Raw genomic sequence first — 15,799 nt, 5'->3', positions numbered from 1 at the left:
TAGGAGTAGTATAGGAAGATCATTAAATGTGATAAGTCATTTAAAGTACCCAGTGGAGTGTCTGATACATAGAAGAATGCTGCATAAATGTCAATTATTATTATACCAGTTCCACTGATTTCTGTACAGGGTAGTCCATATTTGTGTGTCATTTTTTAAAAAGGCTACTTGAAACAAATATTTTATGTTACAAAAGTGTAACTTGTATGGTGAAGAATCTGGAAATTAAGTATATAACATTTAAAACAATTATGGATGTTTATCTTGGAAAATGGAAGAACTTTAAGGAACAGAAAAATTGCTTTCGTATATCTGAAGATGTTATATTGAAGATAAATTATATTTATTCTGAGTACCTCTAAAGGGTGGTACAGGGTAGAAATAAAGATTTCCATATGTTAAAGGAAAATTAATTTTGTTGACTATGTGAATTTTTTTTGCAATTATCTGTATGTAAGTGTATATACTGTATATTCATATACATATATATGCACATGTATTAATTTAAACATATATGATCTATATAGAGATGTGGGTGGTATCACTAAGAAGTGTTTAAACAAAACTGGCAAAGGTATATTGTAGAGGATAATCCTGTATTGGAAGATAGTGTTTTACAACTTTCTGCCATCATAGCCACTGACAGTAAGGTATTGTCATAGGAGGTGACTGTTATGTTCCACAGAGGATCATATTCCTTGGAGTAGATGAAAAGGAAGCTGTAACTGAAGAGAAAGAAATTACCGTGTCAAAATGTTCAAATACTAAAGGTAATGAACCATCCTATAGTTTTAATCCGTTCATAATTTGGATTGAGAAATGTAAATATAAAGCTTGACACTTGAAACCAATATAAGAGGCAAGGTCATAAATTAAAATATACACTAAATCCAGTGATTCGGAGTCAAGAGCCTTAAGGTTTCAGTCCTGGTCTGTCCCTAAGTGTTTGACCACGAGACTTCATCTCTTTTAGCTTCAGTCTCCTTATCTGAAATATTGGCCTGTTGGACTACATAATTTCTAGGAGTCTTGCTAAATCTCCAGTTATTGGTTCTTTTAAATGGTAAAACCAAGTCCTTTTTAGTTTCTTTTTCCAACTTCAAATACTCCGTGTGATTGAATTTTCTTAAAAAGCTTTGTTTGTGAACACTGTGAAGAGTATTAATTTCATGATGACTTCTATGACTTCCTCATTTTGTAATTAGTACCAACTATCGTCTGTGAATAATCAAGAGATATAATAAAATCATAGTTTGTACTTCATAGTTTTGTACTCCCCTTACCATGGTTAGCAGCCCCAGCTAGTACCTCTCTGCTGGGCAGCTCTCTTAGTCACAGGCTAAAAGTTTAGCTGTCCTGTAATTAGAGGGCTTTACATATTCTGCATCCAAATGTTAAACAATTTCATCTACTGTTTTGCCCACCCTTAAATAAACATTTTCAAGAATAGGTTAAGGCACTTGTGATCAAATAATTCTTATGGGAAATGATATGTAAATCTTTTCTTCTCACTCAAAGATGGAAACCTTTTGCTGAATCAATCAAAAAAACAAAAAAATTCTAACTACAGTAATAACCGTTGCCACTCTTCACATGTGGCTGTTTAAATTTAAACTAAAATGAAATTTTTAAAAATTCAGCTCTTCAGTTGCATTAGCCATATTCCAAGTGCTCAGTATCTACATATGACTAGTGGCTATCATTTTGTACAGTACAGACTGAGAAAATTTCCATCGTTGTATAAGGCTCTGTTAGACAGTCCTGCTCCAAAGCATAGAACACACGAAAGTTGTTCCACTTAAATTATTTCTGGAACCTATTTTTAAATCAGCACATTTGATTTAAAATTGATAACCTTCTGATTGTTTCTTATGAAATTATTAAAAATATTGCCACAAATATATTATTTATATATTGAAGATAATGTCTGTATATCAGATATTTAATGTTTTGTTAGTGACAAATTTTGGGGACTCAATGTAGTGGTTAGGGAATTTCAGTGTTGTAAAAATTAATATATATATTTTAAAGAGGTATACTCATCATATAATGTTTGAAAAGTAAAATACCAACTGAAACCTTCTTTTACTAATATTGATATTTTATTTTTTTAATTTGCTTTAAAAGATAACAAGGACAGCCCTCATCCAAAGCGTTCCCTAACTACCCGACTAGTACCTACAACGCATGTATTAAATGCTACTGAGAATATCAGTATGAAGTGCAGAGAGGACCCCTCTTCAAGTGAGACATTAGCTCTATCACTTTTTGGCCTTAGATATATTTGTCTTATCATGGATTTGTTTTGCTTATTTGAAATAGAATTTTTAAAATGAAAGAAAAAAAGGATGTTTTGAAAATTATTCAGGATTAAGAATTAAAAACAATATTCTTCTACTAACTCGGACAATGAATTGTGATGTAGGTCCTAGTAAATTATATACATACCCACTAGTTTAATTTAGGTATTAAAATTAATGATATACTACCTTCTTGGAAGATTCATTAGTACACCCTTTTAAATTTAACCCATAGTGGGATACATTGACAAATTTTTATTATGTGTTGGATTTTTTTTCATGATTTGGCTTTACCATGCCATTCTGTATTCTGAGCTACTTCTCTTGATACAATTAAGACTCATGAATCTTCCTTCCTTCCTTCCTCCCTTCCTTCCTTCCTTCTTTCATTTATTTCATTTACTGAAACTATAATGTTCTTGGATCCCAGCCAGGCATTGAAGGGAACCATGATGGTTTTACTCCTAAGAAGCTTAGTAACATTTGTTAAAAATATGGTTTCCAAATCCTAGGAGTGGGAGATTGAGAAACATGATGGCTTACTCCTAAGAAGCTCAGTTTAGTGACATTTGTTAAAAATATGGTTTTCAAATCTTAGGAATGGGAGCTTGAGGGTAAGGGTGGAGCATGATATTTGGAGAGGAGGTGGTGAATCAGAATTCAAACTTAATGCTTAAGCTGAATTTGAGAGCTAGGGCAAAGACAGATTTAGTAGTCCACTACAGAGAGCTAATGTAATCTACATAGTGAACTTGATGTTCATTTTCTCTGTTCAATAGTGAAAGTTCAGGACCTACACACAGAGAAATAACAAAGAATGGCCTGTATACTAAATTGTTTTAAGAGTCTCTGGAGAAATGTACCTTAGAAATTCCTAGAAGATTGAGCTTGTATATAAATTTTTCAGTGTAAAAGTATGCCAGTAAAAAGTGAATAATTCAGTACTATTAGCACTTACAATTCTGACTACTTAGTCTTGTTTCACCAAACTAACCTTATACTCAAATTCTTAAAGCTTAAAAGAATAAAGTAGTATTCACTAAAAGTATTTTACATTAATCCACCTTCTTAAGAAGTAGATTTATGTTCAAAATAACAATTCTAAAACTACTTAAAAATAACATTATAATGAGATATATAATTATATTTGGAATATAATTTTGTATTCTTTTAAACAATCCACAAATTCTTTTTGGGGGGAAACATTTCCTCTGAGGAATGCTACGTATCAAAAGTTTTCTCATCAATCAATTTTCAGGATAGGCTTTCTCTTGAGGGTGGGGTGCTTTAAAAAATAAGTCACACTTTGTTCTAGAAAGTAAAATATTAGTGTAGTGCATTTATTTTTTTCTCTTGCTTGACATGTGTATGCACAGATATGTAATTATCACCTATAGTAATTTTCAGATGAAAGCATCTCTTAAAAACCTGTAAAAATTTGTATCTTCTTCAAGTGAATGATGTCCAGCCAGTGAGGAAGCCTCACTTTAAAGGTGTGAAGAAAAGAAAATGGATTTATGATGAACCAAAGAATTTTCCTGGCCCAGGAATGCAGAGAGGTAAAGGATCTATGTATTTGATATTTCTAAATTATAATTTGAAACAAAATTAAATATAAAATAATATTTTCTACCTGAAAAACAAATTACTGTTGTGCAACATGTTATTTTACATGTCAACCCAAATCCTATAGATTTAATTCTCTTAGCACACATTGTCTTCCATAGTGCAAACATTTACCATGCAGTATGTTATTTATGGGTATGAAACCAGCTTGTTTTATCCCTCACTCCCCTCCTGCTTTCTTTTACAGCAGTACAGGCCCCAAATCCCAAAAATAAAATGAGTTACCATCGCAATAATAAAAACAGAAGTGCTGAGAATGCATCCTATATCCATGTTCAGAGAGATGCTATCAGGACTGTCTCACTGAGTGCACCTCCCCGCAGCAAGCCCACAAATAGGTCCTACAATAAAGTCGATGTTAACAAGGAACCCAAACTCAACCTTTGTCCAGGTGAGGCTCTTTCCTTACATGATTTACTCATGCACGTGGTTTGCAATCCCATGGAATCATCTGATGGTCTAAGTAATCTTCATCCCTATCCAACCGGTGTTCTGTTTCCAGCCCATCACTACCACCATGATGTCTTAGAGAACTAGTGGGAAGATTTCTTCCACAAGCAGGAGTGCACATGGTTTAAAGGATATGTTAGGGAGCACCTGGGTGTCTCAGTCAGTTAAGCTTCCGACTTCAGCTCAGGTCATGATCCCATGTCTCGTGGGTTTGAGCCCCATGTCAGACTCTGCTGAGAGCTTGGAGTCTGGAGCCTGCTTCAGATTCTGTCTCCATCTCTTTCTGCCCCTCCCCAGAGTTTCTCTCTCCCTCTTTCTCTCAAAAATAAACATTAAAAAAATCAAAAAGAAGGATATGTTAAAAAATGTGTTGGGTGCAGATGACTAGACATTGAACCTCTCTAGTGTTTTGTCTCACACCATCACACTTTGTTCCCCCTGGATAAGCTTTATTTCACTCTTGAGGATTGTTTTCAAATGGTTGACATTTTCTTGTTCCACTAACCGCATTGTTCAGTCACCACTTTCAGGTAGTGCCTTGGCTTTTCTTTAAGCCTTCATGATTGCTTTCTGAAAGGGTTAGTTTGGGGGTTAACTGCAATATTTTTGACAACCTCTCATCTCTCCCACCATGCGCAGATTGCTTCTAAATCATTTCATCATGTAATAGGCAAAGTCATAGTATATGTCAGTAAGTACAAGGCCACAAGGGAGGGAGGAACCATATCTTTTTTTCCTGTCTCAGATGAATTTTGCTCTTTTGAAGTTGGGTTTCAGTTTTCTCAACTTAACAAAAGGCCACTTAATTCCCTCTAATTTTGTGTTTATATTTTCCTGTGTTCACAGTCTAGTTAGTGGAGTTCTGGATGTTGTGTACTTTCTGAAACATAAGTAAAAATTCAGTGTCTCTCTTAGGTCCTTACTTTTATAATTTAAATAGAAGTTAGCTTTATTAAATTGTTTTTCTTCTATTTGTCTTAGAAATAAATGATATATGGGTTTATATGTAAAATAAGAATATTTTTAGGTGAAACAGTCTTAGTTTTATTTATTACTATTGTTTTATTATTAAATTTATTATTTTACTGTGAGTGGATGGCTGTCTAGATCTGTGTTAAGGTGGTCACAGTTATGTTCACTATTGCTTTTGGGCCATTGGTGCAAATGTCAACACAGGGAAAAAAGCAAAGAAATTCCTGGTATTATTATGAACCATGCTTTTAGAATCATAGCTGCATAGTAATACTTAAAAACACAAATAGAACATTGTTAGATAATCATTCAGATATAAAGTTGCCAGAGGAAATGAGGTATTTATAGACCGAGTCAGTATATAAAGGCTTTGGTTTCCTTGGGACAGTGAGTTGGTAGTACGGTAGAGCAATCACTGCCATCATGGGAGCCACCTTATGGAAGGTAAAAGGAATTGGCGGTGCCTTCTAGATCTTTTCTTTCTTCTACAAGTATTAGCAGAATTGTATGTAAAATCATGGTAAAGCAAGGCAATGAAATATTTTGATCACATCCAGATATCACAGTCCCCTTTAGCTTAGCCTCATGGGGAGAGCCTTATCTGAAGAATTGGGCAGCCAAATAATAGGGACATAACCATGTTCATTGATAACATATATGGTCTTAATAAACTCACTTGGGTTCCTAATGCCTTAGCTTTGAAATGCTAAAATAAATTACTCAGAGAATAGCTTCACCTCTGAGATGTTTATAACTTTGAGACACTTTTGTAATATGATTTTAAGGTAAGAAAATATTTAATTCTGGTCTTCTTTTTTTCTTAGATAAATATATGTCAACATCATATAATGGTTCAGCCTGGCGAAAAAGGATTCCTTTTTCAAAAACATATTCAAAAACTGAAAAGATATATACGGGTAAATATTTACTAGTGATTTTAATGTATCCTACAATTCTAAAAAATGAATGACAAGTTTCTAAGGTCAGGAAACATATTTTAGAAAAATTTAGAAAATTTCCATGATATTGGAGTTTAGTAGAGATCATGTACTAGCAATTTAATTTCCTTTTTTTACTGTGTTCTCCTTTGTGTTATCAGAAATCTTCTGAAAAACCTCTCTCCTTAGATACAAGCTTAGCAGTTGCAGCAATTATGTTAAAATGTATTCTTTGTTGAACTGCAAAGTGAATATATAAAACCATATCTTAACACAAAATATCAAAGCCCTACTATTATCCACCATACACAAATATTAGCTGATGCAGTCTGACAGGGCACCTAAGATGAAGTTTCCAGGCCAAGATGCTCTGAGTGACTGTGGTGTCCCCCTTGTGCTCTGCTCTCTGGAAGAGTGTGGGGATCCTAGGAACCTCCCCAGGATGAAGTTTGAGGCAGACCCAACCTCAGGTGATTGTTTTTCTAAAAAGCTTAGTGGCTTCTCCGAGCTGATCTGGGACTGGCACAGCAGCTTTGGAAAACCATACAGGATAAAACAGTTGCAGTTACTTTTCAGAAATGTGAATCTTTCAGAAAAAAATAGAGAGTTCCTACCTAAATCATTAGCCTAGAACTTTCAGAATCATCTGAAATCCATAAACTCTTTTACAAGAGCTTCCCAGAATGAAAACTGAACATATCCAGGTTAGAAACTGTCCACTTTCCAAAAAAAACAAAAACAAAAACAAAACAAAAAACAGCTGAGATCTTAAGTAGCATCTCTCAAAACTCTTGACTTCAACTGTGTAGTCAATTGTTTTTCTTTTTTGGCCCAGATCTTTCAAATCATATTATACTCCAAGAGAACTCTGCTGTAGCGCTATTTAATCGGCTATATTTTCTCTTAGATTTCTGTGGGTTTTCACATGTAATTGCATTTACTTTTGGGGGAAAGGACGTGAAAAGCTGGTAAAAATCCTGGATAAAACTACACATTGTTGAGCCACATCTTTTTCTCCTGTGGTTTCCTTGTGGGTGCGATATTATTTGGAGTATTAAAGGGCATGCTCCTCATCCCCTGTCCCTATCCCAGTGACTGCTCTTGTTTCCCGGAAGCCTTCTCCTCTCCCATCCTAAGTAGTTAAACACGAATTACAGAAGGATTTGGGGGGTGGAGGGATCACATCAGAGCAAGAAACATGTACCATCCGTGTATGGCATAGGAAAAGGGATGTGCAGGGGATGTAAGCTTATAAAACTTTTTCCCATTCAATCCGTAGAGCAAGGAGGAGGGTATGGAGAGGCAGCAAGGAACCAGGTACAGTGGGGGGCCACTTATTACATACAAGTCCCCTTCTGCTCTTCTCCTGTCACCTCCAGCTATGCCAGGGCTCAGGGGCAGAAAGTCAGTGATGGATTTCCCTTTGAAGTTTATAAGAATCTGAACATAAACAGGATCTGCATTGTACATCCCAGATGCAACCCAGGGAGAAAAGCTTTGGAGAGAATTTATCAATGCCATCTGGTGGTGGGAGTGTCTAACATGAGACAGGGCTGGAGACAGCCTCTGGAGATTCCCAAGCTCCAAGTTTGCTTGGGAGGGCATCATGTATTCTTGTGAGTTTCAAGTGAAAGTGAGTTCCCTAGGAGAGGGCCAGAGGGCTACACAAAGTCTCCTGGCTGGCACTGGAAGCATAGCATCAAAGATGACTTTGTGGTCAGGCCCTATTAGAGGAGTGGACTCCAATCTCAAATTATTACAAGAATCTGAAAAGATTGTTCTGCCAGGGAGTGGATTATAAACCAAATTATCCACTTGTTACTTGTGATTGAAATATTGTCTGAGGGCAACCAGCAATGATACCACCTGGGAATTCGTTAGAAATGTAGTATCTCCATATCAGACATCCTGGATTAGAATCTTCATATTAATAAGTTCCCCAGGTGATTAAGAGGCACATTAAAGTTTGAGAAACCATAGGCTATGTTGTCTGGACCACCATTCACCAGCACAGGACCCAGGCCTTGTGGAGACCCAAGAGTGCTGAAATAATATTCTCTTCCAAGCTGTCATAATGAAGCAAACATTCTCCCCTGTTCCAACCCTAAAAATGAGGATAAGCAGCAGAGAGGTGAGGGAGGGAGGGAAAAAAATCCTGAGAAAGAATTTCAAATCAAATGTGGTTGAAATATAAATGTGAAATAACTAAGAAATCACTGAAATTGACTAAGTTTATGTGAAAAGGACTAGATAAGTTTTCTACATCGGGCAGAATGAGGACATAGAGTCAAGAAATTAAATAGAATTATAAAAATAAAGTTTTCTTATTTACCTGAGCTTTTGATTGGGAAATTTGTAACCCCTAAACTCCTATCCTTTCCAATTGTTGTTGTGATTCTCAGACTAGAGAAAGACTAGCTTGTGTTTCTTCCCCTGCACTTCCTGCTAGGGCACAGAGGAGCTATTTCAGCATTTCCCAGTGGACAGATGGGCTGCTGGAGAGAGGAGGCAGAAAGCACAAGCTGCCACTAGTCTATTCCACTAAGGAATATCTCAGAGCCAAGGCTACAGAAGTGTAAATGGGCGAGAGGAGCCTTTTGGGAAAATGCTGTCTGATGCTATGAGGATAATGCAGTAGGAGAGAAAAATGTGTGGGAACCAAGGAGAGGAGCAAAAGGCGATTAGAGATGTCAGCCCTCCCTTGAGGCCGCATGTCCTTTCTGATCAGGATAGAGCTGGTGTGACTGGAGGTGCCTGTCTCTGTAGGATAGAACATCCATTCTGTTCATTCTGGGTGTACCAAGGTACAACCTTATATGTAGTATTGTTTCCATTCCTTTTCATCCCTCCATCCAAATGCAAAAGCTTTGGAAAGAAATGGAATTAGTTTGTATGGTGTTTTGAAAATTTATGAATTAAGACAATGAGGTTAGTTTTTGTTTTGCCTTAAGATTTATGGTAAGTAATTAGCCAAAGAAATGCAGAATGATGGTGCCCTGAAGAATGCTGAACAAGAAAATAATTGAAGGATTTTCTGTGTTTTATTATTAGAGCCAAGAAGAAATGGGAGCAAGTAAATCTGGAGGTTGAGAGAAGAGAAAAATGAGAAAAGAGAAAAGTGCCAGATATCATCTGATTTACAATCAAAAGTGAAAATTCAAAGAATGAGATATTCAAGTACTCCATACTATATACTGGGTAGCCAAAGATGATAAAATGCAAATTCTGAAAATAAGATGCAGGAAGTACATTGTGCTCTTTCAAAACTGATAAAAATGCAAATTACAAACAGCTGCCTGTGTATTTATATAGGTCTGGAATTCATTCTATGTATTGCCACAAACATTTAATAAAATTTAAAAGTTTGACAATTAAAATCATTCTTTAATTGTAAATAAACTAAGTTAGATTGCACACATTGAGAAGTGAAATTGTGCCTTTGATCTCTGTTTTGCAATATTCTTTACAGAAGAAACCTCACATTTTCTTTCTTTACTTAGATTTTAAGCTGGGCCCTCAGTGACAGTAACAGATAAAATGTAAACAAATTCAGTGAAGTCCCAGGGTTACAGTTTGGTGATGAGTATGTTAGAGGAATTCCAATAGAAATGCACTTTGATGTATTGTAGAAAGGGAAAAAGAAGATTGTTTTTTTAGGCAGGGCAGTGCTGAACAATGTCTTTTAATTGGCAACTACAAAATCTATCTGCCGAGATGGGCTAGATTCAGAAATGAAAAATAAACATTTTTCTACTGAGAAAACAAAAATCATATGATAATATTAAAGAAAAGGACTTGTTAAAGGAAAAAAAAAGTGAATTACTGAAGCGATGTCTCAAAAGTATTAGTGAGATTTTAAGGATTTAAATAACTCTAGAAATATAAATGCTTACAAATGAAAGACATCACTTGAAAACTTATTTCCATTTCTTCTGCACTTATTCAGAAGAATAAGTTATTAACTTAAAAAATTCAACTGCAGAGTAACTAAAACCAGAACTTAAAATTAAGAATTTATTCTTCAAATTTAAAGATCAGGATGAGAGCAATATAGGTAATTAACCTTTCAAAGGGTGTTTTTGTAAGTTTGTAGCATTTATACTTCTGAGTTTATTAAAGCTCAGAACTTCTCTAAGACTTTGGGACACCCTGTATTTATATTTGCATGCATCTTGTGGATATTAGTAGACTCTTGTTCAATATCTATTGTGGAGTTCATCAGAGTTTAAGCTTAGAAATATTTTAAAACATTCTATAAGATACAATTCCAGCATGTGGAGTAATAAGTCCTAGTTTCTAGCTTCTAATGGTGCTCTGTCTACCCACTTTCAAAAACATGGGGGTATAGTCATTTTGTTTTCACAAATAGTGTGGACAGAAATGAAAACTGTGCCAGTAAAATATCTTGGTGAGAGAGACAGGATGCAAGAGAGCAGAGTTGAAAGCCTGTCTAGACGGAGGCTGATAGGAAACATCCATAATTCCACTTAACAAATCCTCATGTCCTTCTAAAACTTCATCTAGTGCTAAAGAAGGAAGCATTCTAAGAAGGAAGTTCAAGTGTTCTTTCTCAACATACAGATTCTCAGTGTGTACCTTTATTACATGTAAAATGCTGAAGACTGGATGAGGAAAGAGAAAAATCTGAAAGAAGACTTGAATGTCATTCTCTTGAATGTGTATGTGCATTATTCCCAAACAAGTGGACATTTTTGTTACGATAAACTTTGTCTAAGAGGACCAAGTGGATACATAAACCAACCTTGTTTTTATATTTGTGATTTAGGGAAAAGGCATGACTTTAATGCAGTAAACTATTAGCCAAGAAAGAAGACAGCAAGCCCCCCAAATAAGGATAGAGGATAACAAAGATAAGTGGACCATCCAGAAATGTACTAAGCCAGTGAGAAGTTATGCCTGCTGACTCCTACACATAAAAGCAATGCATTTAAGCCTAAGTTTATGGAGCCAGCAGAAGGCAGTTGCTTTTCTGGCACATACAAAAGCTTTCAATGAATTTGATGGATGTACTATGATTCTATTCTTTTCAAAATGCATCAGTAATAAAAATAATAAAATAACATTTATTCAATGTTTAGTATATTAGTTTTCTAGGGCTGTCACAACACAGCACCATAAACCGGGTGGTGGCTCAAACAATAGAAATTTATTGTCTCGTAGTTCTGGGGCTATAAATCAAGGTGTTGGCAGCATTGATTCCTTCTGACGGGTGTAAGGGAGAATCTGTTCCTGGCCCATCTCATTGGCATCGTAGATTATATCTTCTCCTTGTGTCTCTTCATACCACTCTCCCGTGTGTGTGTGTGTGTGTGTGTGTGTGTGTGTGTGTGTGCGTGTGTGTGTGTGTGTTCAAATTTTCTCTTTTATAAAGACATGAATCATATTAGAAACCACTCTAATGACCTCACGTTAACTTGATTACCTCTGTAAGGATCCAATTTCCATAGAAGGTCAACTTCTGAGGTACTGGTGGTAAGCACTTCAGCATATTAATTTGTGAGGGGCACATAATGATGTCTCCTGGATCTTCCCAGCATGGGGAGGTAGGTCTTAAATGGCAAATCAACTCTAACATTTCCATCTCTCTAAGCCTTTGAATTCCTTCCTTTACAAGTAAACCAAGGCAGATATGGCATTTCTAGCTCACTCACTCTGGGCCCTTTTTAGCCCATACTTAAGCCAACCAACTAACCAAACTGTTGGAACCCTTTATAATTCCCCAAGTTGTGACATTAAAAGTAGAACCACTGCTTAGTGTGCCATATCAACAAATTCATTGGAATTCAACTTCATGCTACTTTCACTATTATTCCACATCTTTAATATCCATTCCCACACATAGTCCCAGGATTTTTCTTTGTATATATTAGCAAACTCAAATAGTTTTTTTAGAATGTATTATACGTCTCCATGGGTCACACTTTTTACCTCATAGTTGGTGAGGCCTGGTGGGACTTTAGTCTAATTATAGGTCTACTAGCAAAGAGTAGTGGTCAGGGTCAGTCCTGAGGGGAATCAGCATTAGTTTACATGGCAACTGCCTCAGTTAATCTCAGATGTGGGTGGTGTGGCTGCTTCTGTTGGGAATGGAGAGGCTAATTCTACTGGCAAAGACTCATCAGAGTTTAGGGGCTAACGTGTACTCAGCTTCATGAGGGTCTTCCAACATGTCTCCATTCCAACTTTCAGGACAATGCTCTTTCCCAATCAATATCCTCACTGTAACAGTAAATAACCTGTGAGCGTGGGAGTTTAATTTGCATTGCAATTCAGTCACTCACAGGATGAGATTATAGATTTGTTTTTCAGAAATCCCAGCCCTGTGTCTATGAGAGAAAGGGGTCTTTTTATCAGGGCAGCTTTCAGATTGTTTATGTGATGTGTGAGCTAGGAATTCAAGATCCTTGCTTCTCATACGTGTTTGGCTGTGAGTATACAATGGTGATATTTTCTGTATTTCTATTGCCATATCACACCATGCATGATCAGTGCTCTCTTTACTACTAAAATTAGAGTCATTAGCGTCTTTAAATCTAATCATATTAGAGAGTCAGTTTCAGAATTCCCAGAACCAACTCAGAAAACTCACCTCTAATATTATGTTCCTGTAGACCACTCTCAGCACCAAAATCTGCATTAGGGTTCTCCAGAGAAACAGAATCAAGAGAGGAGATCTATATATAATTTATAATCTATAATTTATATAGAGAGAATAATTTCAAAGACTTGAATTACACAATTTTTGAGACTTTGCAAGTCTAAAATCTGATGGGGGAGGCCAGCAGATTACTGGAGTTTAAAGACAGTCTGATAGAGAATTCCTTCTTACTTGAGAAGGTCAGCCTTTTGTGCTATTCAGGATGAGGCCCATCCATATTATGGAGAGCAATCTGTTATACTCAAAGTCCACCAATTTAAATGTAAATCTCATCTAAAAATATCCTTGCGGAAACATCTAGAATAATGTATGACTAAATATCTGGGTAATGTGGCCTAACCAAAGTGACACATAAAATCAATCTACCAGGATAACCCAGATGGTCCCACTATTTTAAGGTCAGATGATTAACACCTTAATTCCTCTTTGCTATATACTCTAACATATTCACAGGTTTTAGGGATCCAGGTGTGGGCATCTTTGGGGAGCTTTTCTGCCTACCACAACTACCTTTCTTATGCACAATAAAACTAATAGTTGTTACTACATCACAGGCACTATACTACATGAAATAACTCATTTAAACATTAGTACTTCATCCCATAAAAATAAACTATGAGCTAGGGATTATTATTGCCCCCGTTAATGAGAAAATTAGACACTGAGTAGTTAGCTCATTTGTAATTGGCAGAAGCAGGATGGTACCATGTGTGCCTGTGACTCTAGCCTATTCTCTACACTCCACTAGACCTGTTGCATATCTGATTATACTTCCTTTCCTCAGGGCCCAATTTACTCTAAAGCCATACTGGACCACTCTGGGCCAGTGATAAAAACTTTGGAGTCATGACAGTAAAACTCATAGTCAAGGTTTCTTCCCTATTACCTCCCTTTTGTCCTCCCTTAATAGTGGTGTCGATATGTTGTTCATACCCATGTCTTTTCCTCATAAAATAAGGAAAAAGCAAATATCAGAACATGTATATTGTATTACATTTGAGTTTTCTGACAATCAAGGCAAGAAGAAAACACAGCTATATCAGAAAACAATACTAGTGCCCCCCTCAAATTATTTTTTCACAGTACTATATTCTAAATGCAATTCATTTTATGCGAGCATACTGTAACTGTATTAGTTCGTTTGGGCTGCTATAACAAAATACCATAGACTAGGTGGTATTAAACAACAAATATTTATCATAATTTTGTATGCTGGGAAGTCCAAGATCCAGGTACTGCAGATTTGGTGTCTGGTGCGGGTCCACTTCCTGAGTCATAAATGACTTCTTGCTATGGCCTCTTATGGTGGAAGGGAAGAGGGAACATTCTGAGGTCTCTGTTTCAAGGATACTAATTCCATTTACGAAGGCTCCACCCTCATGACCTTTTTGGCTCCCAAAGGCACTACATGGGGGGGTGGTTAGGATCTCAACATAAGAAGTGGGGGGACACAAATATTCTGTCTATAGCAGCAATTCATTCAATAAATGTTGAAAGAACACCCTCTGAGGTTAAGCCATCTGCTAGATGCTATGGATACAAAAATAAGCCAAGTCTTTCCCTCTAAACGTTTCTAATGTGTCATGCAAAGAGTGATTTATATAATATGTGTGCCAAAGTAGAGGTATAGAATAGGTACTATGGGAATATGGAAAAGGCATGCTTCACAGATATTTTAAGTGAAAATCTAGCTTGGCATTGACTGGTCACAGGATCTCTCAAAAATTTCCTTGCTGCTAGCATTCCTTTTTATGAGCAGGAGTGCCAATTTATAGCATGGCATGAGGTATTGGCCTGCACCCCATTCTGACACCACTATGGGATAAATGATGAACTGTTAACTTTGCAGGAGCAGTTACCTTCTACTTTAGGTTGGAGAGACATTCTTTGTGCTCTCCAGAGAGGTGTTGGTGAAAATACGGGTTTTACAGAGAACTTTTTTTCTTGGACACACCTACTTTCTGTTATGCAGTTATATTATGTATAGTGATTAGCTTATTTCTTCTATTAGGTAATGAGTGTTTATAAGGAAAGAACAGTCTCTTTCCTTCTTTATATCCCTTCCATCTGGAATATAATAGTCACTTAATATTTGATGAATGCTCTAATGCCTACCTCTGAGAATCCTTTTTCCTGCCTCAACCAGTACAAATTTTAACAAAGGAATGCAGCACCATTGCCAAGATTTTTGTGTTTTGAGAGACTTATCCTAGGCAAGAACTCCACAGGCCATGGAAACATATCTATATGGAGACATGCTCCTCCCTCTAGAGTATGCTCTAGTATCACAGAAGTCAGATTTCACTGTTCAAATCATCTTGAGCCCATTTCTTGGACTGTATGAGTCTCTCCCCTAAGACATTCCTCCAAAGGATGAACCTATTAAGGAGTTGGAGAAGCAAACCTATTTTCAAGGTGTTAACGGAGGTGGAAAGTGTGGGTTGTCGTGTCTATACATATACATATGTATATGTGTATACACACACACACACACACATATATACACATACAGATACACATATACAAGGTGTATATGGAACACAGCAGGGAATAGGAAGAAAAGAAGGTGCACCTTGTTCCAGGAGATTGAGGTTCTTCATGCTTCTAGTTTCTAGTGCAGAACTCTGAATTTTCCCAGAATTCTAAATACAAACCCAAGTCTTCTAGCTACTGTGCACGGTTATTTGTCAGCTTGATTTATAATTTTTAAATATTTAAATATATGGTATGTGAATATTCATATCTACTCTTCCTCTAGGCTCAGCAAATATTAGGGATAGTCTTAGCACCCACATGCCAAAGAGAAACAGTTTCTATCTATTTTCCATCTTTTC

The 15,799-nt window shown here is 36.4% G+C and overlaps 1 protein-coding gene across 5 annotated transcripts in view; it reads left to right on the top strand.

Moving 5' to 3' along the window:
* CB4H12orf50 (chromosome B4 C12orf50 homolog) overlaps window positions 1-9,645 on the top strand; it is a 47,359-nt gene extending 37,714 nt beyond the window's left edge. For 3 of the 5 annotated variants that reach the window (XM_047866143.1, XM_047866144.1, XM_047866140.1), the window contains 6 exons: window positions 663-770; window positions 2,128-2,244; window positions 3,755-3,859; window positions 4,114-4,317; window positions 6,173-6,265; window positions 9,338-9,645. In XM_047866143.1, the coding sequence (XP_047722099.1) occupies window positions 663-770; window positions 2,128-2,244; window positions 3,755-3,859; window positions 4,114-4,317; window positions 6,173-6,265; window positions 9,338-9,363 (653 nt within the window). In that variant the 3' untranslated portion in view covers window positions 9,364-9,645. The remainder of the gene's footprint in view (window positions 1-662; window positions 771-2,127; window positions 2,245-3,754; window positions 3,860-4,113; window positions 4,318-6,172; window positions 6,266-9,337) is intronic. The other 2 variants (XM_047866141.1, XM_047866142.1) reach the window with 2 other exon arrangements.
* The last annotated feature ends 6,154 nt before the right edge of the window (window positions 9,646-15,799 follow it).

This window comes from Prionailurus viverrinus, chromosome B4 (genome assembly GCF_022837055.1).
Source record: "Prionailurus viverrinus isolate Anna chromosome B4, UM_Priviv_1.0, whole genome shotgun sequence".
NCBI classification, from domain to species: domain Eukaryota; kingdom Metazoa; phylum Chordata; class Mammalia; order Carnivora; family Felidae; genus Prionailurus; species Prionailurus viverrinus.
The sequence above is the reverse complement of the archived record's forward strand: the minus strand, read 5'-3'. Positions and strand labels throughout refer to the sequence as shown.